General features: G+C 44.7%; 1 protein-coding gene across 2 annotated transcripts in view; it reads left to right on the forward strand.

Moving 5' to 3' along the window:
• Positions 1-26,353, forward strand: part of PNKP (polynucleotide kinase 3'-phosphatase) — a 603,977-nt gene that overhangs the window by 262,371 nt on the left and 315,253 nt on the right. For both annotated transcript variants that reach the window (XM_077457083.1, XM_077457082.1), the window contains exon 6: positions 24,319-24,376. In XM_077457083.1, coding sequence (XP_077313209.1) covers positions 24,319-24,376 — 58 coding nt within the window. The remainder of the gene's footprint in view (positions 1-24,318; positions 24,377-26,353) is intronic.

A 26,353-nucleotide genomic window follows, 5' to 3' on the forward strand; every position in this document is an offset into this window, starting at 1 on the left:
AAGCCTAGATTAAGGCTTACCTGTAGGTCCAAGAAATATCTCCTAAACCTGTATGGTTTAGGAGATATTTGCCCGAAAACAGGCACTGCTGTCTACGGCGCATGCGCCGTAGACAGCGGCGCGCAGGCGCACTGAGCGCAGCATTCTCAACGACGGAGCTGTCGCGCGTGTCGGCTCCCGTGCGCATGCGCGGGAGGGATGTCATCGCGGCTTCGCCGAATGACAGCGGCGGAGCTGCGAGACCCCACCAAGAAGATGGATGCGGCGGTCTACAAGGGACAGCGGCGACTTCGCTGGCTCCTGTGTCAGGTAAGTGACACATAATGGACTACTATGTGATGCATAGTAGTCCATTATGCTTTGCCTTTGCAGGGAATGAAAGACTAAGTAAACTCATCAGGGTTTACTTCCTCTTTAATGGGATAATAATAAAGCTGCTTTGCTGGTGATACTGATGAAGTTATGGCAAACGTATATATATATATATATATATATATATATATATATATATATATATATATATATATATATATATAAAAAATTATCCTATATTTTTTAATCTCAAAGATACATCAATGTTGGTGTACCTTGTTAATTTTACATTGTATTTTTTTTTTAAATGTTGAAAATTTGGCTTACTCCCAAACTGTCATTTGAAGTAAAACACATAGCCAATGTATTATTCAACACAATTTTTTGATTGTGCATTGAAAAAAGAAAACAAATAAAATTAGACATGCTATCTGCCAATAGAACTTAACCAAAAAGTGCATTCTATGCATCCAAAAATATAGAAAATATAACAAATCAAATCATTATTCAACCAAAAAATTAAATAATAATTAGTAAGTGTGGAAGGGGTGAAAATCCCCAGACCAGCGGCCTTGTTGGGGGTCTTGGGGTTGGTATTGCCATTGGCTGTGGTGGGTGGGCTGAGTGTGGAGGTTGTTTATCTGGGCCCACAAAATCACATAGGTGGGTATAGATCTCGCCCTTCACCCCCCCCCCCACCCCTGTTGAGGATCTGCAGGATGAGCTCCTCGCACCTTCTCCTCTGGTCACCGGCCATCCTTCTTAACCTATTGGCTGTCACCACGCCAAATCCCTCACACTCATCTGGGTCAGTACAGATGGCAGTAGTGACCTGGCTGAGGAAGGAAGCTGTGGCCTTGTCCAGATTCCTGCTCTTCCTGGCCTTTTTAGCAGGAGGGTATAGGGGAGGGATCTGGGCTCTGCCTGGCTGCTGACCAAGGGCTCCTCCTGACACTTTCCTGTGTATGAAAATGGGACATAATTAATTTTTTTTTTTTTTTTTTTGGGGGGGTTTGGTGATCAATCGCACACAATTTTGATCTCCTCGCTGTTGCAGATTGAATGTGGACAAATAGCAAAGACTATCATTCTGACCCCATCATTTTTTCATTTTTCAAATCATTTTTTGGCACTACTGTCTATTGCTATGAAAACCACTTTGTTAAAGCAGAAATAGTTGAACTATAAAGTCTAGTTATCATCATTGTATTTTTGGATACAAATATGTTACACCTGGGTCAAGCTGGGCTCCACCACATCTTAATCCTGTGCAGCAGGACCTGTGTGGACCTCTGGAGTTGTGACCTCAGCAGATGTCGAAGGGAGCGTTGACAGCGATGGCCTGGGTTCTGTCTGGTTGGTCAAAAACTGCAGGCCGTTGTAATACCACAGCCTGGGAACATATTCGCCATGCGCTGCTGCTCCAGATCTCGGAGTCCATGACATTGTGCTCTTTTAAAGGCACTCCTCGGATTGGAAATTTTGTTCTGGACATAGTTGATGTCTGCCCTGGGGTACAAAGGCTTCAACAACTCGAGCAGTTTCTCCAACACTGCCTTCCTAAAGATTTTATTGGAGTAATCGCGACTCTTGACCTTCCAAAAACAGGGCAGCTCCAGGTACATGTCGATGAATTGTGGTTAAAAAAAATCAGGCACTGTAAATTTATCCACCATGATAAATGATATGATGCCTGCAAGACAGAACACACGCCAAACCATAAGGTCTGGCTTAACTCATAAGCTGTTCCCAATATAGGCCTCAATCTAAGCAGTATAGGCCACTAACCACCTATGCCTCAAATTTAAATTGTCCCTTCGTTTTATGGCTCCTTTATTGCGTTTGCGAGCGAAAGTCCTTCCCTCCAAGATCATTCCTATGGTCGTTCCATCGACCGTGCGTTCTGGCTTTATATACACTGAGCATGCGTCAAACTACGCTCTCAGTGCATCATGACGCTGGGGCAGGACCATCTCTCTTCTGCATGCGACACACACAGCAGGACATTCGGCAGGGACAACATGTGGGAATCGGCAGATTACAGGCATCCCCGCGCTGGTGGAACTCAGAGGAGGCACAAAGCAACCCCCATGAGCAAGGGTGAGATGGTGGAGATGGTGCGCATCCTAGAGAAGTACAACAGCAAGCTGCGCGATTACCAAAGGCCCAACAGCCTAAAGGACAGCATTTTGGATAAGGCCATTGCCGTTTTGCATGGCAAATTTTCGGTTGCAACCAACAAAGGATAAAATCTGAAAATGACGGTCTGATCTCAAACGCCGTGAGCAAGACCAGATGGAGTCCATACATAAGATCATCCAAAAAAGTAAGCAATATTTGTATCTAACCAGTGTGTATAAATTAGCTATTTGTATTCTCCAAGTAGCTCAAGAGAATTATATATAATCTTTGTCTGAATTGTTATTTGAAAGATGAAGTAGAATAGAAAGCAGATATGAACATTCTTATTTTGTTCTATTTTTTGACGTTATTGTACCCATTTTTTTTCTCTTTTTTTTCAACAGGGAGGCACCAAAAAATAAGGCAACAGCCAAGCTACCAGAAGGGACGCTACCCTCGCTCAGGCCCCAACAGGGGAGGCAACAAGGCCATCTTCTCACCCAAAACGTAAGTAACAACTTCAAGCACACTCATTTAGCCACGGATAGGGTTGATTCTAGGTGGGCCAAAGGCCATGGGCTTAGGGCAAAACTTAAGGGGTAAAGAACACTTTTTGGTTGCTGCATGGCTCATAAGTGCCCATTAATGCAGCCTTGCCAGTGTAGACATGGGTAGAAGAGAGGCCCCGGGGATCACAGTCACGCCTGCTAGAATGATCACCCTATTTCATATGAGACAAGAGGGCTGGGAGGGGCAACTGCAGGACTTTTTCAATGTTGGCACTTATCCAGTGTTTGCCCTCTGTAAAATGACATCACCTTCCCTTTTTCTATGCCCTTTTTACTGTAAAAAAAACAGTGCAGCATGGTGTCCACTAGTCAGGAGCAAACGTCATCAGACCAAGTGCAAGGTTGGTCAACTAATGTAGCAAAATGGATGCTAACAACACATGGGACTGGGGTGGCTTAATAAATGGTGTATTGTTTCTTTTTAGAGGAAAGTGAGTGTGGTCAGCTTACCCAGGATGTTGGTTTGGAGGAATGGGATCTGACTCCTAGACCCAGCACAGACCTCTCCGTTGTGGACATCAAATCCCTTGACGCAAGTCACACTGAGGGCCAAAGCGACCCCGAAGAGGAAGAAAGTATTTGGGAGCCTCTTGTTTGTGCAAGTAAGTATTCTTGGAATCTGACTTCAAGTGTGTATACATGTTGATTGTTTAGCTGAACATGTGTATGTAGTTTGTTTAGCTGAACATGTATGTAGTGCTTTAAGATTAGCATGGAGAAGTAAGAGGAGGAAGGAGCTGTCAGTTTTACTAGATACTCTAGTTTTGGAGACCCAGGCACTAGGGCCAAGATTACGGAGTAGTTGCAGTGTGTACATTCCTAGTAATGTAGGTATCTGAAGGGCAAGCAACAATAGACTACTGGGTAGGTAAGTGTTTCCTGAATTTGACTAGTAACTTGACCATTACTCACTATGTAGGGCCTCAGACCATCATTCCCTTAATACTTTGTCTTCTTACTAGGTCATGATCTACCAAGATGCACAATTGGCCGAATGAGTGCAGATATCATATTGCATTGTTTGAAGGATCTGGAGTTTTACAGCGAAGAATCCGTGATTTTTTTAGACATGCTTGCCAAATTCTAATTTCCTCTTGCCTGGTTAGAAGTTTCTTGTTCCACTTGTTGGTGCCTGTTTGCACTTTTAATATTTACCATGTGTTTCAGTCTTTTAAATTAGAAAGTTTAGTGTCTGAACTCAGTGTTTCTCCACTCCTCTAGGTGCACCACCAGGTCCTGTTTTCTGTATTTTCCTCAGTCTAAAATGACTGTGTGAATTACTAACATTGTAAAGGACAACATCAGCTGTGCCAAATTCAACAAATATAGAAAACCTGACCTGGGTTTACATCTTGAGAAGGAGAGTTGGTAAACACTGCCCTAAGTAATGTGAATTGTAATATTTCTATGTTTTTAAGAATAGCAAAGCCAAAATTTGAAGCTGCCCACAAATTGTGCCTTAACATTCTTATTTCCCTCATGATCCCATGCCAAAAATGTGTCTTTCCCTACACCTAGTTTACTAAAGCCCCAAAACACATTGTGTGTCAACATGCGCTAGCTCCCATCATGGGCTATCAATGGACGTGTTTTGAGGGTGCAACCCCTTCCTCTGACCTACTTTTGTTTTGAGGAAGGGGTTACATCCCCAAAACGCATCCATTGATATGCCGTGTTGGGAGATGTTGACACACTGTGTTTTGGGGGTTTCTAAAATAACATGTTTGGAACTGCACACATTTTTGGGAGGGGATCGTAAGGGACATTTAATAGTTCAGCCTCTACGTGTATGTGGCTTCAAATTTTGGCTTTGAGAGGGGTGAGATCAACCCCATCTGAGGAAGGCAACATCCACACAGTCCTGTGATACTAATGTCTCATTTGGCCTTCACTTTACCAATATCGAACTTTGTAAGTTCCTGAGTTGAGGATGTGTATCTTATGTTTTCGAACATGCCTGTTTAGCCACAAAAAAGGCAAAATAATGGCAAACATACATAATACACTAAGATGTTGTTTTTTTTTAAAACCTTAACACACACATGAATGTGCTTTGAGTAAAATGTTTTTATTAAACAATGTGTGGCTTATTATTTCAATGCTCAATACCAGTGAATTTGTTAAGTTGTTACAGTGACAATATGCTCTTAAATGTGACCAACTCCAGCAATTTTTTTGAAATTCATGCATTAGATCCATTAAGAACAAATACATTGTGTGTGTGTAGCAGACCCACAGCACACCATAATAGTTAGCTGATGAAGAGATTGTCCCCACATGTATTAAATAAGGTACGTTTGCACGGTTGTAGCAAGTGGCCAAAATAAAGGCCATTTGAGAAAATATTATACAGATAATAAACACAGACAACAGTAATTCAAATGAAATAGGAGTTTATGATCAAATAAAAATATTATTCTGGTTCAGCTCCAATTTAGTGCCAAGACACTGCCCCTCATAATCAAGATATTTTTGACGTGTGTTTCTAGCATTTTGGGAGGGCAATCCAGCACGACCTGTTTCTAGAGCCATCATCATGCCCACAGCTGCAGCCTCTTCAACTCAGCCTGCAAGTGCAGGGTCCGCATCAGTTGGCACTGAGGCAAGGTTGCTAGCTTTACTCAGTCAAAAATGTAGTATACAGCAGCACAATACCACATGGTTGATTTTGTATAGTGCCAGGTTATTTGGTGTTAAAAACAGCCTGAACCGACTGGAGAGGATGCCAAAGGTGTTTTCAACCACCCTTTTGGCACAAGAGAGCCGGCAATTAAATATTCTTTGCTCTGGGGTGAGGTTCCTCATAGGAAATGGCTTGATAAGATGTTCCCCCAGAGCAATGGACTCATCTGCAACAAAAACAAAATTTAGGCCCTCAACATTCTTCTCAGCAGGTGGCAAGTTTGAGGTTAGAGCCCCTTGTAGAACTCTGTCTGCATAATGACTCCTCCATCAGAGTTGCACCCGTTCTTCCCAACATCAAGAAACAAGGTGGCAGACACTACAGCTAGCAGGACTATACTGCAAAAGCCCTTGTAATTGAAATAATATGAGCCAGAGTTGGGTGGTGGGACAATCCCAGACATGTTTTCTATCAATAGCACCACCGCAGTTGGGAAAATCCCACTGATGGAACTGGGCCGCAACATCCTGCCATTGTTGTGGGTTGGAAGGAAACTGGATTAAAAAAGGAAAAAGAAAATAAATCTTCTGCACATAACATTGCAAGCAGATTTGACATAGACCTGCTTGGCCAACATAAGTATAAAACGTAAATGGGTATTTAAAGACAAAAGTGTAAGGTCAACTTATCTGATTCCTCACCCCCTCTGGTGGCCCATTCTAGAAATGTTATGGTGGGGGGGAGGTAATGGGTAGATGTTTTGGACAGGTAACCCTCTTCACTTCCAGCTGTTTGCATAAATAATGTGTGATACTTTGGCCAGCCCCTCCTTACTTACACTATTGGCAGCCCAGTGGACAGAAGTGTCATAATCAGAAAATATGCACACTGTCCAAATTGCAGCACATTTTGACATTCAGAAATAATCTATGAAGATAATAGGAGACAAAAATGTTCTACCTTACGTTTTGAATTTAATCAGGCAGGCCCTTGCACTATATGCTTTGGTGAATTCATCTAGACATATGACCACAAAACAGAGATAGTTTATGGGTTTTGCAAAGTCAGCAGATAGAGTATTTGTATCTGTTGACTTAGCATTTTGGGGGGGAGGGTGCGTTACAAATGAGTTTGGGCCCCAAAAAAATGGCCTCTTGCACTCTGCCTGAATTGGAGGACAAAAATAACATTTGGACACATTTTAGGGGCTGTTCTTCGGGGTAAGCACAAAAATGTAGCTGTCAAAAAACATTAAGTTACTAGGCTTGATGTGTATGGGCCCAGAATAGCATGCTCGGGAGGCTGGTGAAAGAAAATATGCATGCAGGCCAAAAAAAGAGCAGAAAAAGCTTACAGCATGCATGAGGACAAAGAGGACATTCCCATATAACAATAATGTTAATTATATAATCAAAACATGAATACAATATGTTATATCCTCTGTGTTGTGAGAGACACAAGACTCTGGTCTGGAACAATGGAAGTTTATTTCCAGTACTCACTGTACACTGCAACATGCATCTCAGGACAGTACATCTTATTAGGCTGCTTACATGTGTCCAAGATGGCTACTATACCCCTTGACCCTTGGCATCACTCCTGGGTGGAGCCAGCCTTAAAGTGGCAGTACATGTGGAACCCTTCAGGTATAACACCTTCCATCCATCCCTAAAAAAACAAAACAAAAAAACAAACAAAAACAAAAAACGAGAAAAGGCACAAAACATTAACTAATAACTGTCCAATAACAGTCCTCCAAACACAGGAGATGCACAGGACTTTTCCTGCATCCAGATGTGAGAGCAAGATTCCAGGGACAGTTACGGGGATACAATGTCATTGGATCACTTTCGGCGGCCCCGTCGAAAATCTCGTAACCGGTCTTGAAGCTGAAACCGGTCAGGAGGGCGACAGTGTCGTTGAGGGCGGGCACCCATCGACTCGGGATCGGAGGAAACGGGGTCGACTGGAATGGGCACTGGCGGTGCCAAGAAGGGATCCCCCAGCTCAGTGGGTGAACCAACCTCCGGACCAGGGCTGGAGGGTTCTGTTGGAGCTGAGTTCAAAAGATCAGAGTCCCCCCAATCATCAGTTCCCATGCATCCTGATCCGCTGGGAGCAGTTCCTTGCAACACTGGTGGTTCAGCCGGCGTCAGGGATTCATGCAGTTGAAAACGAGGGCGCAGTTGGTCCGCATGCCTTCTGCAAATAGAACCATCTTCCAGGCAGACCCTATACATCTTGGGTCCCAAAGTCTCTGCAATGACAGCAGGAAGCCAACGGGTGTTGGAAGCCCCATAAGATCGGACCCATACCTTTTGTTGGGCTGTGAATCGGGGGATCTCATGGTGTTTGACCATCTTGTCTTGGGACTGCAGTACATGTTCCTGGACTGTTTGTGGGCGGAGCATGTCCAAAACAGTCCATGGCTGCCGACCCAGAAGGAGTTCTGCTGGAGTTTTCCCGGTGGTTGCATGCGGTGTGTTTCTGTAAGCAGAAAGGAAGGAGTCCAGCTGCTGGGGTGACAGGGACTGCTGTTTACTTGTAGCCACTGTAGCTTTGAAATAGCGTTTAAAAGTCTGCACAAACCGCTCTGCTTGACCATTTGTAGCTGGGTGGTAAGGTGCGGTCAACTTGTGTTTGATGTTGTGGGCAGTCAAGAAACGCTGAAACTCCTGACTGGTGAATTGTGCACCATTGTCTGTGACGATTTCTCTGGGGTATCCAAATGTAGCAGCGAGATGTAACAGTATGGAAACTGTTGCCTTAGTTGTTGGCTGAGTAACAGGAATGACCTCAGGCCACTTTGAATGGGCATCCACTATGATCAAGAAGGTGTGTCCTCTGATCGGACCTGCAAAGTCCAAGTGTAGTCGAAACCAAGGAACCGTGGGCCAAGTCCAGGGCTGGACGCACCCTCGAGGAGGGTCTCTTGCAGTTTGTGCACATCCAGCACAAGCATTCACATATGTTGTGATATCCGAGTCTAAGTTTGGCCACCACACATAGCCTCGGGCCTTTTGTTTCATACGTGTGCCCCCGGGATAACCAGTATGTAGCAAGTCCAGAATGTGTCTCCGGAGGGTCTGTGGAATGATCACTCGGTCTCCCCATAAAACACAGTTACCAGCCACAGTTAATTCCATATGCCTACGGAAATAAGGTTCATAATCCTGTGTGACGGTTGCAGGCCAACCGGACCGTACCCAGGAGAGTATTGTTTTCAGAAAGGTATCCTTGGCTGTATGGGATGCTATCTCCCCAGAAGACAAGGAGGACAGGCTGGTGTAACGACAACTTTTGACCGGTGGAGAGGAGTCCATTGACCTCCCTGTCAGTCGGGACATTGCGTCCGCATTAGCATTGGCATCATGACCGCCATACTGGATTTTATAACTGTACGCTCCCAAGAACAGGGCATAGCGTTGGAGGCGGGCCGCAGTAGTCTGAGAGATGCCTTTGTCAGGGCTAAAGATCTGAAGGAGTGGTTTATGGTCTGTCAGTATGGTGAATTCCCTCCCATACAGGTAAAGATTAAACTTCCTAATTGCCCATATCAGCGCAAGAGCCTCTTTGTCAATGTGTGAGTAATTGCTTTCTGCTTTTGTCAAAGACCTGGAGGCAAATGCCACTGGTTTTTCTGACCCATCAGGTAAGATGTGAGACAGTACAGCCCCCAGACCATAGGGTGGGGCATCACAAGCCAAGGTCAGAGGCTTCTGGAGGTCATAGTGAACAAGCATGCGTGACGCCAACAGCTTCCGCTTAGAGACTTCAAAAGCGCGTTGGCATGCAGCCGACCAGTCCCATCTGGAGTGTTTCTCCAAAAGCTTGTTCAACGGAAACAAGGTGTGTGCCAGATCTGGCAGAAATTTGTGGTTATAATTCAGCAAGCCAAGGTATGATCGCAGCTGCTGGACATTGGTTGGGGCAGGAGCTTTGACTAAGGCATCAACCTTGGCTTCTGTGGTGTGTATACCGTCTGCATCCACAAGGTGGCCACAAAACTCCAATTTCGGCATCATGAATTGGCATTTTGCTAAGTTCACTTTCAGACCCTGCTCTTGGAGTCTTTCCAACACAAGCTCCACGTTTTGCTTGTGTTCCTGGTCCGTCCGTCCCGTGATGAGCATGTCATCTAACAGGCACTGAGTGAAAGGAATGTCCGCCAAAATTTCATCCATCTTCCGTTGCCAAATGGCTGGGGCAGAGGCTACACCAAACACCATCTGATTGTACTCATACAGTCCCTTGTGGGTGTTGATGGTCAGAAACTTGCGGGAAGAAGGATGGACCTCAAACTGTAAATATGCTTGTTTGAGATCAAGCTTGGTGAACTTTTGACCCCCTGCAACAGAGGCAAAAATGTCATCTACTCTGGGTAGAGGGTACTGGTCTATTTCCAGTTGGGAGTTCAGTGCCATGCGGAAATCGCCACAAATGCGCAAGTCCCCATTCGCTTTCTTCACTGGTACAACAGATGATGCCCACTCGCTGTGCTCTACCTTTGAGATGACACCTTGTTCCTCCAGCCGACTTAGTTCTGCTTCCACTCCTGCTCGGAGTGCGAAAGGTACTGTGCGAGCTTTGAAGAACTTAGGCTGGGCGTTGGGTTTCAGCTTGAGTCTCACACAGTCATGCTTTATTTTCCCCAACTGGTCATCAAAGATCTTTGGGAACCGCTGCTTCAGGGACACCACCCATCCCTCATTATCTCCTAATGGAATTGTCACAGTGTTACAGGGATTTATGGCGATGTCTGGCATACCAAAGTGAGCAATCCAGTCTCTCCCAAAGAGAGGGGGTCCCCCATTCTCTAGTATATATAATGGCAGTCTCTTTGTCTGACCCTTGTACAATACCTGCACTTTTGCATAACCCAGTGGGTGGAGTATCTGCTTTGAGTATGTCTGCAGTTTGATTGGCGTTGGGCGGACAGTTCTTCGGGTCTGAAGTTGTCTCCATTGTTTCTGAGTGATAACTGAAACTGCTGCTCCTGTGTCTACATCCATCTTTAGTTTCTTTCCCTCAATGGTTACCTCTACAGTCATTGCAGAGGGTGCTGAATGCATATGATGTATGTCTAAACTGTGGAGCACTTCCTCATCCTCTGACTCAGATGATGATGTATATCTTCCCACCATATAGGTCTTTGTCTTGGGGTTCAGAGGTTGTTTATCTCGCACCTTCTTGCTCCGGCAAACTCGTTTCAGATGTCCTGTTTTACCACAATTATGACAGGTCTGATCCTTAAACCTGCAGACTTTGTGATCATGGTCTGTATTCCCACAACGGAAGCAAGCTGACCCCCGGCTTGGTGGAGGTCTGTATTTCCAGTTTGCAACTGTGGGCTTGACTGCTGTTCTGAAAACTTCTTGTTTCACCTCTTCTCTTCTGCCCTGGGGGTTCAATTCCTCTGTATCTTTCACAGCCATTTCCATCATTGAAGCTATATCAATTGCCTTTGCAAGGGTAAGGTCTTTCTCTGTTAACAGTCTCTTTTGGCTAGAGTCACAATTCAGTCCCATGACAAACTTATCTCTCAGTGCAGTAGGTAGGTACTCCCCAAAAGAACAGGTAGAGGCTAGTCTGCGAAGGGCGAGCACATAAGCTTTCATTTCTTCACCTGGCTGCTGCTGCCTCTGATAAAAACGAAATCTTTCTGCAATCTCTAGTGGTTTAGGCTGGAAGTGACCCTCTAACAGTGTCAGGAGCTCTGCCAATGTCTTAGTTGCTGGTTTTACAGGGGAAAGGAGATCCCTGAGAGTGTCATATGTCTGAGCACCGACCACTGTCAGAAATACTGCTACTTGCCTTTCACCTGGGATGCCATTTGCACTGAAATACTGTTCCAGTCTCTCCACCCAGGAACTCCAGGATGTCTGTTCTCCATCAAATTCACTTAATGTCCCGATCAATGACATTTTCCTGCTGGGATCTGTGATTGCTTTTATCCAGGTAACAATCCACAATGTCTTTGTCTCTCTCTCAGACTGATAGACACTTTGTAAATCCCATCCTCGTCGCCACTGTTATATCCTCTGTGTTGTGAGAGACACAAGACTCTGGTCTGGAACAATGGAAGTTTATTTCCAGTACTCACTGTACACTGCAACATGCATCTCAGGACAGTACATCTTATTAGGCTCTTACATGTGTCCAAGATGGCTACTATACCCCTTGACCCTTGGCATCACTCCTGGGTGGAGCCAGCCTTAAAGTGGCAGTACATGTGGAACCCTTCAGGTATAACACAATACATTAGCAAACTTTAAATGCATAGAATGTGATGTTAAAGGGGAAAGCTTACCCGAATATAGTCCTTCTGCAGGACTTGAATAATGGCTGAGCAGGTCTCTTGAATAATGAGTCCCAGAGCCTGGGGGGAGATCCCAGTGGTAAACTTAAGGTCCTGGAGACTTCTCCCCATCACCAAGTACCGCAAGGTGGCTATGAGCCTTTGCTCAGGAGTAATGCCAAGCCTCATGCATGTGTCCTGTTTCTTAATATAGGGGGGTCAACAATGTCAAGAGTTGGGTAAAGTAGGGGTCCATCATCCGGAGATAATTCCAAAAATCATCCGGATTATTCTCCTGGAGCTCCTGCAGGAAAGGCATATGACTTAATTTGGCACGATTAAGCAACCAATTTTTGGTCCAAGAAATCCTCCTCCTCCTGTTCCTGAACTGGACTTGAGTCAAAGCAATAACTCCATGGCCAATAATACTACGTTCTCTCCTCCAATTCCACAACATGGCTGGTTGATTAACGGCCATTCAGAAACAAACTGAAAAGCACGAATCAACACCCACCAAACTTCTGCTTCTGCTTTAATTGATGAAGAAATAACGAAGGAATAGCCCACACCTGGTCACAAAACCGCTTTTGATTCAATTGTCGAATTACTTTTGGTCCCTTGAAAAAGGGGGGGGGGGTGGCTTTTCTTAAGAGCTGTAATTCCTAAACTAGGGATGCACCGAATGGGTTTTTTGGTGCCGAAACCGATACCGAAAATGAAAAATACACTAGGCCGAAAACCGAAACCGATACCGAAACAGCACCGAAACCGAAAATGGCTTTTTTTATATATATATATAAAAAAAAAAAGATATATAAAATCGCCTTATATAGTATTATTCATTATAGTATTCATATTCAACTGAATCATTAATTTTATGAATAAAAGAATAGTCCAGTAATGGAAAATAACAGTACTTTAATAAAGCAACCCAAATAAATTGGACAGTGGACACAGAAGATAAAATCATAAAATCAAATAAAATACAAAATTAAATGATAAATTACTACCGCATATCCTACAGTGTAGACTGCAGTCAGTGCACATTGAACCATAACAAAATAAAAAAAAAAAATGAAATAAAATAATATAAAAATAAAACGACTAAGTCTAAGAAGACTTAATGTCTTAGGCCGCGTACACACGCGGGGACTGTTCGCTCAACTTTGTCCGCTGAACAGTGTTTCAGCGGACAGTCCGCTCGTGTGTGGGCTTTCAGCGGACAGTTTCAGCGAACAGTCTGCTGAACAAGGTTTTTCGGAATTTCCGAAAAACTGTCCGCTGAAACCTTGTTTCAGCGAACAGTCCCCTCGTGTGTAGGCTTGTTCGTCAAACAAAGTTCCGCGCATGCTCAGAAAGAATTTATACGCCGAAGGTTGCATTGCAGTGTATAGGACGTCGTTTTCTAGTCCCGTCGTACGTGCCGTTCACGTCATCGCGCACGGTTTCAGCAAACTGTTCGTACGTCGTGTGTGGCCATGTCCGTCCATGCTAATTTTGAGCGGACTGTCCGCTGAAACTGTTTGACGAACAAAGTTGAGCGAACAGTCCCCGCGTGTGTACGCGGCCTTAGACTTTATTAATTTTCAACTTAAACCAGAAGAACTAGTAGTAATTCAGTTATCTCTCCCTAAGGTGTCAGCGGCTGCATGTGCGATTAAAAGTGTATGTATGTAGCTGCGGGTTACATACACAGTCATACAGTAGACCACACTGTTTTCCGGCCCCCGGGTATGAGCAGAGACATCCTGAAACACAGTCTACAGTCTGGTCTACAGCAGCGGTGCTCGGGCAATCACAGCAAGCAATGTAGACTAGTCTGTTTCTGGAAGTCTCTGCCCATATCTGGAACACAGTGTGGTATAGTGTATAGTACTGGAATATGTAGACAGCCACAGATACAGGACATACAGTTTTGCACATGCAGCGGGCTGAAAGCTTAGGGAGAGACAATAAATGACTGACAGTTTTGTCCCAACAACAAACTATAAAGAATAACAATGGCAGAAGGCTGTTATTCTGTTTCACAGTAATATATAAGTATGCTAAATGCAATAAATATTTTCCAACCTGAGAGAACTGTAGTAATTTATTTTTTCCCCCCTAAGTTCTCTCCCTAAGGTGTCAGCGGCTGCATGTGCGATAAAAGTGTATATATGTAGCTGCGGGTTACATACACAGTCATACAGTAGACCACACTGTTTTCCGGCCCCCGGGTATGAGCAGAGACATCCTGGAACACAGTCTACAGTCTGGTCTACAGCAGCGGTGCTCGGGCAATCACAGCAAGCAATGTAGACTAGTCTGTTTCTGGAAGTCTCTGCCCATATCTGGAATACAGTGTGGTATAGTGTATAGTACTGGAATATGTGGACAGCCACAAATACAGGACATACAGTTTTGCTGCCATGCAGCGGGCTGAAAGCTTAGGGAGAGAGAGATATAGTTTGGCCCAACAGCAACAAACTATGTATGATGTGTGTGACTGTGTACAGTACTAAAACTGGAGATCTCTTAAATTGAAGAAGTGCAAAAACTGTAGAACTACTACAATGAACAAACAACTAATGGCAGTATGGCACAACTAGACAACTGGAACATACTGGTAGTCAGTCATACTATGTTGTATGTTCCAACTGTCCAAATAGCACAGTCCAATGCCAATTCATTTACTATGTTCAACAACATGGTAAAGGAATTGGTCTATGCTACGGATTTATAAATCTATTTCAGTATAAGTGGCAGATTTAGCTTTAAGAACAAAAGTTGCTCCGCTTTCTCACAGGAGAGACAGTTTCTCTTCTCGTCAAGAATATGAGATGCTAGACTGAATAGTCTCTCACTCTCTGTACTGGTGCTTGGGGCAGATAAATATCTGTGTGCAATCTGTGCAAGCAAAGGAAAACGTTGTTTGTTGATGCGCCAGTACACAAGGGGATTGTCACTTCTGGCGATAGGCTGTTCAGCTAAATAAATGTCCAGCTGTTGGGTAGCTGCACTTGTTGTTGCACTGCTATGGACCGGGGTGCATTCATGTAAAATTTCTTCAAACATATCAGATATGGAGGGAGCGTGTTCCTCTTCACTTGTATGCAACCGTTTCTTCTCACGTTCCTCTGTGCTACACCTCAAAACTCCTTCACCGGATGCTTCCACCACCTCCATTTGTGCCTGTATCATTTCCCGTGCACGCTGCTTTTTCTCAACATTAAAATAATGCTCTTTAAATCGAGGATCTAGAACTGTTGCAATGCAGTACAGAGGGTTGGACTCGGTGTCTTGAAACCGGTTGGTAACAGCCTCCAGTAGAGTGGTTTTAGCCATTTTTACGCCATGGTCTGTTTCTATCTCTTTTCCTAGCAGACGCTTCAGTGCGGCAATCAAGGGAATAACTTCAGAAATGGAAGCATTAGTTGAGCTCATTTCTTTTGTTAACTGTTCAAATGGAGATAGAAGAGACAAACTATTTTCAACTAACATCCACTGATGTGCACTCAGTGTTGCCGGCAGCTCGTAATCTGCAATGTATGCAGCTAAAACACGCTTTTGTTCAAAAAGACTTTGCAGCATATAGTAGGTGCTGTTCCAACGAGTGGCTACATCTTGCTGCAGTCGTTTCGGTGGCATTCCAAACTGTATCTGCAAAGCTTGTAATCTGGAATAAGCAAGTGGAGAATGCTTAAAGTGACCCACAATTTTTCTTCCTTTTGATACAATATCAGATATGGTGCGCTGACTCAGCAATCCTTCATTCACAGCCAATTGCAGCGTGTGTGCCATACACGGTATGCTTTTAAGTTCACTGTCCTCCATTGCCTTTGCCATGTTCCGCGCATTATCTCGTACAATCAAATGCACTTTAGGCTGCGTACACACGCGCGGACTGTTTGCCCAACCTTGTTCGTCAAACAGTTTCGGCAAACAGTCCGCTCAAAATTTGCATGAGCGGACTTGCCCACACACGAGCGGACTGTTTCAGCGAACTGTTTGCCAAACAGTTCGCTCAACTTTTGAAATGAACGGACTCGCCCACGTAAGGAGGAGGCAAATCCGCCCATTTCGAGCGCGTGTACAGGTAGGCGGGGCCCGCGAAGGAGACGTCGCGGGCTCCGCCGCCTGGAATGGGCTTAAAGGGGAACCCCAACGCCGAAAAAAATCGGCGTGGGGGTTCCCCCAAAGTCCACACCAGACCCTTGTCCGAGCACGCTACCCGGCCGGCCAGGAAAGGGGGGCGAGCGAGCGCGCCCCCCCTCCTGAGCCGTACCAGGCCGCGTGCCCTCAACATGGGGGGTGCCTTGGGGAAGGGGGGGCCGCGCGGCCCCCCCACCCCAAAGCACCTTGTCCCCATGTTGATGAGGACAAGGGCCTCTTCCCGACAACCCTGGCCGTTGGTTGTCGGGGTCTGCGGGCGGGGGGCTTATCGGAATCCGGGAGCCCCCTTTAAGAAGGGGGCCCCCGGATACCGGCCCCCCACCCTATGTGAATGAGTATGGGGTACAATGTACCCCTACCCATTCACCTGTGAAATAAAGTACAAAAAAAAACACAACACAGGGAAAAAATATTTTATTGCACAGCTCCGGGGGTCTTCCGTCTTCGGGGGTCTTCTCGCCGGACTCCTCCGCTATCTGTGTGTAGCTCTTTTGCTAGCGGAGGAGTCCGGCTTTCTTCCTCCCCGCCGCCGGCCTCTTCTCCCGACTTCGGGGGTCTTGTCCCCCTCTTCGGTTCTTCTGCCGGGCCACCGCGCCTTCTTGTAGCTCTTTTGCAGGCGGTGGCCCGGTCTTCTGTCGCCGCTGCCTTCCGTTCTTCTGTCGCCGCCTTCGGTTCTTCTGCCGGGCCACCGCGCCTTCTTGTAGCTCTTTTACAGGCGGTGGCCCGGTCTTCTGTCGTCGCCGCCGCCTTCCGTTCTTGTTCTTCTTCTTGTTCTTCTTCTTCTTCTCCTGGAGATGTTGACTCGACGAGCTCTCCGGCCGGAATGCCAGGGACACGCTCCGCTGCCACTTATATAGTGACAATGGGGCGGTGTCACATGGTATATGTCACATGGGTTGGTCACATGGTGACCCCGCCCCCTTACGATGTCATAGTCCCCATGTGACATCAACCCATGTGACCAACCCATGTGACATATACCATGTGACACCGCCCCATTGTCACTATATAAGTGACCGCACAGCGCGGCTCTGGCATTCCGGCCAGAGAGCTCGTCGAGTCAACATCTCCAGGAGAAGAAGAAGAAGAACAAGAAGAAGAACAAGAACGGAAGGCGGCGGCAGCGACGGCGACGACAGCGGCGACAGAAGACCGGGCCACCGCCTGTAAAAGAGCTACAAGAAGGCGCGGTGGCCCGGCAGAAGAACCGAAGGCGGCGACAGAAGAACGGAAGGCAGCGGCGACAGAAGACCGGGCCACCGCCTGCAAAATAGCTACAAGAAGGCGCGGTGGCCCGGCAGAAGAACCGAAGAGGGGGACAAGACCCCCGAAGTCGGGAGAAGAGGCCGGCGGCAGAGAGGAAGAAAGCCGGACTCCTCCGCTAGCAAAAGAGCTACACACAGATAGCGGAGGAGTCCGGCGAGAAGACCCCCGAAGACGGAAGACCCCCGGAGCTGTGCAATAAAATATTTTTTCCCTGTGTTGTGTTTTTTTTTGTACTTTATTTCACAGGTGAATGGGTAGGGGTACATTGTACCCCATACTCATTCACATAGGGTGGGGGGCCGGTATCCGGGGGCCCCCTTCTTAAAGGGGGCTCCCGGATTCCGATAAGCCCCCCGCCCGCAGACCCTGACAACCAACGGCCAGGGTTGTCGGGAAGAGGCCCTTGTCCTCATCAACATGGGGACAAGGTGCTTTGGGGTGGGGGGGCCGCGCGGCCCCCCCCTTCCCCAAGGCACCCCCCATGTTGAGGGCACGCGGCCTGGTACGGCTCAGGAGGGGGGGCGCGCTCGCTCGCCCCCCTTTCCTGGCCGGCCGGGTAGCGTGCTCGGACAAGGGTCTGGTGTGGACTTTGGGGGAACCCCCACACCGATTTTTTTCGGCGTTGGGGTTCCCCTTTAAGCCCATTCCAGGCGGCGGAGCCCGCGACGTCTCCTTCGCGGGCCCCGCCTACCTGTACACGCGCTCGAAATGGGCGGACTTTCCGAGCGGGAACAGTTTGCTCATTTCGAAAGTGGCCTACACACGGGCGGACTGTTCGCTCAAACACAGTTTCAGCGGACAGTTTTTCGGAATTTCCGAAAGACTTTGTCCGTCCAACTGTCCGCTGAAACTGTCCGCTGAAAGCCCACACACGGGCGGACTGTCCGCCCAAACACTGTTCAGCGGACAAGGTTGGGCGAACAGTCCGCCCGTGTGTACGCGGCCTTAGACTTCTCAATGTGCCAAGTGTCAAGCATGGATTTTAAAGTGTCAGCTATTGCTGCTGCAGTATGTGATCCAACAAACTCACGTGCGTTAAGTAGGATGTTTTGCAATTGAAATTTGTCATCTATCCACTGCGCTGTCAGGCTAAGCATGCTCGTTGGACTGACGTCTGAACTCCAAATGTCGGTAGTAAAACTGATTGCTATGATGTCGGTAGTCATGAGCTCTTGAATGTGTTTTCTAACACTGCAAAACAATTCAGGTAGACAGGTATCTGCAAAGTAGCGTCTGCTTGGTAGTGAGTAACGCGGCTCAATATGTTGCATAAGCCTACGGAATCCAATGTCCTCCACAACAGAGAATGGCTGGTCGTCTAATGCAATAAATTCCATAATTTTATCTGTTATGGCACGAGCTTTGGGACTGTCACTTGCAAATTTTTTAACCTTTTCAAAGACCGTGGCCACAGATGGTGTTGAGCCTGAGTCACTTTTTGGAAGTGGCACTGTTTTCTTGTAATCTGAATGCTGAACTGGATGTCGTGTTTTCAGATGGTGTATCAAACCTGTTGTTGAAAAATGCCTTGGCACTGTACCCCCTCTTGAAATTTCTGCTGAGCAAAGACTACAGATTGCAAATTTGGGGTCTTTATCAGAAACTTTAAAATATTTCCACACTGCAGACATGGTCCACCTTTGCTGGTAGCGCAGAATAATAGCATAGAATGATCTATAGTGGGAGTGAAATCTGAGAGGGAAAAGAAAAAAAAGGACGAAATTAATTTTAAAGCTAAACCCCAGGAGGCAGCTTTAAAAAATAATAACAAACTATCACTTTTTTTTTTAAACGCTGCAGCTCTTGCCATGCAAGGTAGTTAATATGTCTGCACTGCAGTATATATCCTGACTTGTACCAAAAGATAATATAATTGCACTGATTAAATTTCATTGCAAATGGAATGGATTGCTTGCATGCAAATTGCAATTGCAATTTCATGCTATATTTAATTTTTTGGGCGCTATTCTGCAGTATAATATAATACTATAACTTCATGTGCTTGTTGTACAATAAAATATATAATATATATATAGCTGTTAAATATAATCTATTATATTGCGTACTGTCTGTCATGTTTTAAAAAAAATGATAAATCATGTCATGTCAGTGTGCTATACTATACCAAATGACAAATTCAATGACAACAAGGGCATACATTTTATAGTATACTAGTACTACAGAATAATAAATAGCATGCCATTCCATTTCAAATCAGTTTACATTTTTTTTTTTTTTTGCTACATCACGATGTACTGTAAGACATTTAATTAATACCATACTGCATGGCACAAAAGGCACAAAGTAATACATGTTGTTTGACTGCTATGACAGTTTCAGTAGTATAGTAAAATAAATTAGTTGGATTGTTTGGCAGTTTAAGGCAAAAAGGCAATGCATTGCTCACCGGCGAATAGTAGTAATGGTAGCCATCCAGGAGGGACAGTGCCCAGTGCCCACTGTTGTACTTCAGTATGTGCAGCCCTCTATGAAGTCGTCTCGGGTCCCAGCAGCGTCTCTCGGGTCCCAGCAGCGTCTCTTGGGTCCCAGCAGCGTCTCTCGGGTCCCAGCAGCGTCTCTCGGTCCCCAGCAGCGTCTCACAAGCACGAGGAGCATCCGCGGGGAAGGTGCCAGCGTCTCAGCAGGGAACGTGCTTACGAGTGCGGCGTCTTAACCGCGAGGAACGTGCAAGCCGCCCACAGAACGAGTGATGTCATCCGAAGTTTCTCCCACCGCTACTGCGCATGCGCGATTTTCGGCGCCATTATCGGCAAGAATTCTCTTTCGGCAAAATGCCGAAAAGGCCATTTTCGGCCGATATGTTTCGGCGGCCGAAATTTCGGTGCATCCCTATCCTAAACCCTTCCTCCGATTTGGATGTACATACCCTCAAATTAAACCTGCACTTTCAGCCCATATCCATTATATAACTATAGCTTGAATATGTTTTGGTAAATACCGGAAAAAAATCTAAAGTTGTGCCTGTGTCCAAATATATATGGACCTAACTGTAATTTTTATTTTTATTTTTTATGGATGAGCTATATAGTACCTGATGAATGTGAATTGCAGGTTTTGCATTAGTTCACCCAGGTCAGACTTTTAGAAATATAAATATTTTTCAAAACATCCATGGAAAAAAATAAAATATATATACAGTTACAAAAATGTGAGGGGCATACTCACTTATGTGAGATACTGTGACATACTGAAGCAGAGCATGATCCCCGCCCTTCGGAGACTGGGCCACAGGGCAGTGTTCCAACATGACTTTGCTATTTATTTCATACTGAGCATGATTGTATACCCTCTTTATGATAAATAAACAAATTGCTAAGCCATCAGTTCCTCTATTGCCCTATTTGGTTGCCCCTGCCTCACACAAAGTCCCATCTCCCTCTCTATGTTCAGCTCCATGATGTCGTCATAGAGGAGTGGAATAGGACTCCAGTGGCCACCTGTGAAGCTCTGGTAAACTCCATGCCCAAGAGGGTTAAGTGCACTCACTTTTGTTGCCTAGTGGTTATACATTAACCACTAGGTGCCTGCGCTATAGCCGAAAGACAGCTGCAGCGTGGACGCCAATTGGCGGGAGGCCGTCCCTGGACGTTCTCCTGTTTACTTCCGCGATCCTCCTGTTTACTTCCGCGACGTGGGGAAATTCCTGTGCTGGCTGTGTCCCAGCAATCTGTGACAAAGCCAGTCACACATCGCTGTAAATGGCCAATCACAGCTGCCGTTTACAGTGCGATAGGCGTGTCCAATGAGAGATGATCTCATATGTAAACATATGAGATCATCTCTCATCGCTGGCTCTCCCTCCTCACACAGAGACAGCATGTGCTATGTATTAGTACCATCTGTCATCAGTGCCACGTATAAGTGCCATCTGTCATCAGTGCCGCGTATAAATGCCATCTCTCATCAGTGCCACATATTAGTGCCATCTGTCATTAGTGCCATCCATCATCAGTGTCACGTGCCATCTGTCATCAGTGCCATATCAGTGTCACGTGTCATTGTCCTGGTGCTTCAGGGCCTTCAAAAGTGTAATAGGTAGTCAACAAGTTAGATGTGTAAATTATGCTCCTAGAACACCTGATGGTGCTCCCTGCATGTTGGGTTGCTCTATGTGGCTAGGCTATGGAAAAGTCCTACATGTGGTATAGCCATACACAGGAGGAGTAGCAGAATTTATTTTGGGGTGTCATTTGTGGTATACACATGCCATGTGAGAGATATAACCTATTACAATGACAATTTTGTGTAAAAAAAAAAAAATCTTCATTTTGCAAAGAATTATGGGAAAAAATTACATCATCAACAACCTCACCATGCATCTTACTAAATACCTTGGAATGTCCAATTTCAAAAAAGGGGTAATTTGGGGGTTATTTGTACTTTCCTGGCATGTTCGGGTCGCAAGAAATGAGATAGGCCACCAGTACATCAGATGTGATAAATTTTTTTATGATTTGCACCACAGCTTGTAGACTCTCTAACTTTCACAAAGACCAAATAATATCCACTAATTTGGGTTATTTTTTACCAAAGATATGTAGCAGTATAAGGCTGGGTTCACACCGCTGCGGCAGCGAGAACCGGATGTGATTCGCACCACACTGCAGTGCAAATCACATCCGATCTCTGTGCGATGCGAGTTCAGCCATACAGATAGTATGGCTGAATTTGCATCGCACCCGCCGCAAACTCGCACGGGACCCTTTTTTTGGTCCGCAGCAGAATCGGATCGCATGGGTGTTCACACCATGCGATCCGATTCCTGTTCGAGTTTGCAGATCGCACTGCGATATGCGAACTGATCTGGGGGTGTCATTAACATTTCACTGACACTCCCAGCAGTCCGCATAGGGCAGTGTGAAGTGCCGGCGGGAGGCATGCGATGCGGGAAACCGCCGCGGATTTGCAGCGTTCCCTCATCGCTCCAGTGTGAACCCAGCCTAAATTCTGTGGGTTTTTTTCATTTATAGCGCAAAAAATAAAAAACCCAGAGGTGATCAAATACCACCAAAAGAAAGCTCTATGTGTATGAAAAAAAGAACAAAAATGTATTTGGGTACAGTGTTGCATGACTGAGTAATTGTCATTCAAAGTATGAGAGCACCGAAAGCTGAAAATTGGTCTGGTAACGAGGGGGGTTTAAGTGCCCAGTTGTCAAGTGGTTAATGGCTATGTGTTGTTATTTTGAGAGGACAGCAAATTTACACTGTTATACAAGCTGTACAATCACTACTTTTACATTGTCGCAAAGTGTAATTTAGTCAGTGTTGTCACATGAAAAGATAAAATAACATATTGTGAGGGGTGAGATACTGTGTGTGTATGTATAATATATATATATTTGTTAAAACAAAGGTTGAATCAGAATTCCGAATCAAAGTAATTATTGGATTATGATACTGGAGCAAAAGCAATACAGGAAGTTGTTTAACCACTTGCCACCCGCCGCCGTTATAAGTCGGCTGTTTGAAGAGGAATATTGTTATGGCAGAAGCTAGCTACCATAATCCTCCTCAAGAGCGGGATGTCAGCTTTCAGATTAAAGTGGTCTCTGTGGCAATTTTGCCACAAGATCACTTTTATCGTTGGCAGGAGGGAGGGTCTCCCTCCACGCTCCATTGCTCTCTGTCACTTACCGGAGCTGCCGTCAGTGGAGGAGGCGATCGGATCCTTCTCCGTGTGGGGTATGGTGTGAGGGGAAGATGGCTCCCCATCCAGCACCATACCATTGCAGGGTGGAAGTGACATGAAAAGGTAACTTCCACCCATAGCTATTAAAGGGACTTTTTATTTTTTTAATTATTGCATTTTGGTGTCAATATGAGATCTGAGGTATTTCTGATCCCAGATCTCATATTTAAGAGGCCCTGCCCTGTTTTTTTTTTTTCTATTACAAGGAATGTTTACATTCCTTGTAATAGGAATAAAAGTGACACAATTTTAGTTTTTTTAAAAGAACAGTGTAAAAATAAAAAGTAAAATAAATAAAAAAAAATGTTAACACGACCTATCCTGCCATGCTCGCGTGCAGAAGCAAACGAATACGTGAGTATTGCCCGCATATGTAAACGGTGTTCAAACCACAGATGAGGTATCGCCGCGGTCATAAGAGCAATAATTCTGACCTCCGCTATAACTCAAAACATGTAACCTGCTGAATTGTTTAAACATTGCCTATGGAGACTTTTAAGGGTAAAAGTTTGTCACCATTCCACAAGTGGGCACAATTTTAAAGCGGTCCGTAAGGGGTTAAAGAATAAAGGAATTTCCTTTGTTCGAAGATAAACTTAATTCAAACTCAATTTGATACTCTATATGAGGATATAGAGTATCAAATTCGTTTTATCTCGGTTGTTAGTAGTTATCATTGTAATGGATAAGAACTTCAATCGAGTTCAATTTAGATTTCTGCTGCTGTTTTTATAAAGTGGAGAAATGCATGCACGCTGGAAGCAGTCACTCTGACACATTTGCTCAGTACGATCACTTCCTTATCTCTGTTTATTGCAGGGCGGTGCTAATGTTTTATACACAATAAATAGATTATACGTCATTGTTATGTAAAAGTGTAGACACCATCTTTTTGATTCCACAGCAGAGCCAAGCTGTTTACTATATAATGAGGAGTTGCATAGAAACATGTATACACATAAAAACATAGACATTTTTTATGATTATCATTATGTACTTTACATTCCTCCACATCATGCTGTTAACAGAAGAACCGAGCAGCAGAATTACACAGGATTTAGGGCTTTGGAGAGAGATTAGTAAACGCTACAAATACATGTACCCTGGTCAAATTTCATCCACTATAAATACATTTTAATGTGTTTTTTTTTATTTTTTTTTTTAAATCTATGAATTTGTATCTAGTTCCACTGTCTGTGTTTTGACAGCATGTATAGAATATATTTCTGCCATTACAATATGCGTCTGTTTTCTATATTTTGCAGAATTTTGTATTCTGAAATACCAAAAAAGTTAAAAGAACTTTTGAAGGATGGCTATAAGGTACATTTTAAATTTTACATGCATGGGCTGCAGAGGTGATGGATACAATGTAAGCTGAACCAAAACCTATTGCATAACAAGTTATTATTCCTGTTATTTCTCTACTTTACTTTATACATGTTTGAAATGCTATTCCTGCCTTGGGTAGACAGAAGTGAACGTTAATACATGTTTCCTAATATATAAAGGGGCAATGTATCCTTTTTCATTTCTCTAAGAGAAATACTAGGACTGTCAAGGTTGGCGTTTTCTGAAAATGCTAGCTGCTTGACTGAACTATTTTATGAGCCACTGACCAATGAGTATGCATATTAGGTAAGTAAGAAGTCTGTTTGCATGCTTATTTTGCCCCAGTGACTGAAGATATTGAAGAATCTTAGAATGACAACAACTACCATTTGAAGAATGACAAATGTCGCCTCCGCGCTTCTGTTGCGAAGATTTGTTATAAGTTATTTCAGAGTTGCCACTCGGGGATAGGTGCATGTGCAGTGCTTGTGTTTTTTTCCCTATCTGCATAACTGTCTGTAAGTACCACACAGAGGCTGACCTGTCACCTACCTGAGCCCAGAATGAATAACAGCCACACTCTGGACTGCTGGTGAAGGGAAAAGACCACAGCCGTTGCTCCCAATTTGACAGCTGTGTGGGCATGCAAGCCAAATGCACACTGTGTTCGGGGCAGTGTGCCCACACTTTCAAATTGGGAGCAGCGGCTGTGTGGGACTGACTGCACAAGGACACACACAACACTTGTGTAGAGGTCCACCGATATATTGACCGATTTTTTGACATTTTTTAATTAATCGGCATCGGCCGACTGTGCTGATAAAAAAGGCAGATTTAAAACTTCAGCACGACTTGCAAATGACTTCTGTAATTGAAGTCAATGCAAGTTGCCAAGTCTTCCCCTGGAGACTTGTCTCTCCTGTCTGGGTAGCCTGCCAAGTCTGAGAAAAAAAGCAAAGACGAGATAAAATGTATCAGTGGACTGAACTCCTGTGTAGGACTTTTCAGTTTAACTATTTAAAGACTAAATCTTTTCTGATACTTGTTGCTTACAAGTAAAAATCCTGTATTTTCTGCTAGAAAATCACTTAGAACCCCTAAACCAGTGATGGCTAACCTTGGCACCCCAGATGTTTTGGAACTACATTTCCCATGATGCTCATGCACTCTGCAGTGTAGATGAGTATCCTGGGAATTGTAGTTCCAAAACATCTGGAGTGCCAAGGTTTGCCATCACTGCCCTAAACATTATATATTTTTCTTTTAACAGAGACCCTAGGGAATAAAATAGCGGTTGTTGCAATATTTTATGTCACGGTATTGGTGCAGCGGTCTTTCAAATGCATTTTTTTTGGAAAAAATACACTTTAATGGATTGAAAAAAGAAAATGAAACCGTAAAGTTAGCCCATTTTTTTTTTCGTCCAAAAGTTTTGAGTACCTGTTTTTATGTATTTCATATTTAAGATATAGATTTTTTTAATGTAAATTGTACATACAAGTGAACTGATTGGAGGTTTGTTTTGTTTAATAAATGTTTTAAATGTAAGACATGTGTTACTTATTACTTAAGGCTGCTTTCACACTGGAGCGGAAAGGCGTTGACAGTAAAATTCTGCTAGTTTTAGCGGCGCTATTCTGTGGGGCACTTATAACCCAGCTAGCGGCCTATGAAGGGGTTAAATGCACCCATGTAGTGCTGCTGCTGAAGTGCTTTGCATCGGTGCCCATTCATTTCAATGGGCAGGAGTGGTAGAGGAGCAGTATACACCGTTCCAAAGATGTTGCTTGCTGGACTTTTTTTTAACATCCTGCCAGCGCATTGCCTCAGTGTGGAAGCGTTCAGGCTCTCACACTGAGACTGCAGGGAAGCCATTTTGCAGGCACTTTACATGTGCTATTTTTAGCTCAAAAGCACATGGAAAATGAAAGGGGTCTAGCTGTTAGATTTTATGAGATGAAGGGAAAA

The sequence above is a fragment of the Lithobates pipiens genome, unplaced genomic scaffold (genome assembly GCF_037356315.1).
Source record: "Lithobates pipiens isolate NorthernLeopardFrog02 unplaced genomic scaffold, aLitPip1_a1.2 Scaffold_27, whole genome shotgun sequence".
Taxonomy (NCBI): domain Eukaryota; kingdom Metazoa; phylum Chordata; class Amphibia; order Anura; family Ranidae; genus Lithobates; species Lithobates pipiens.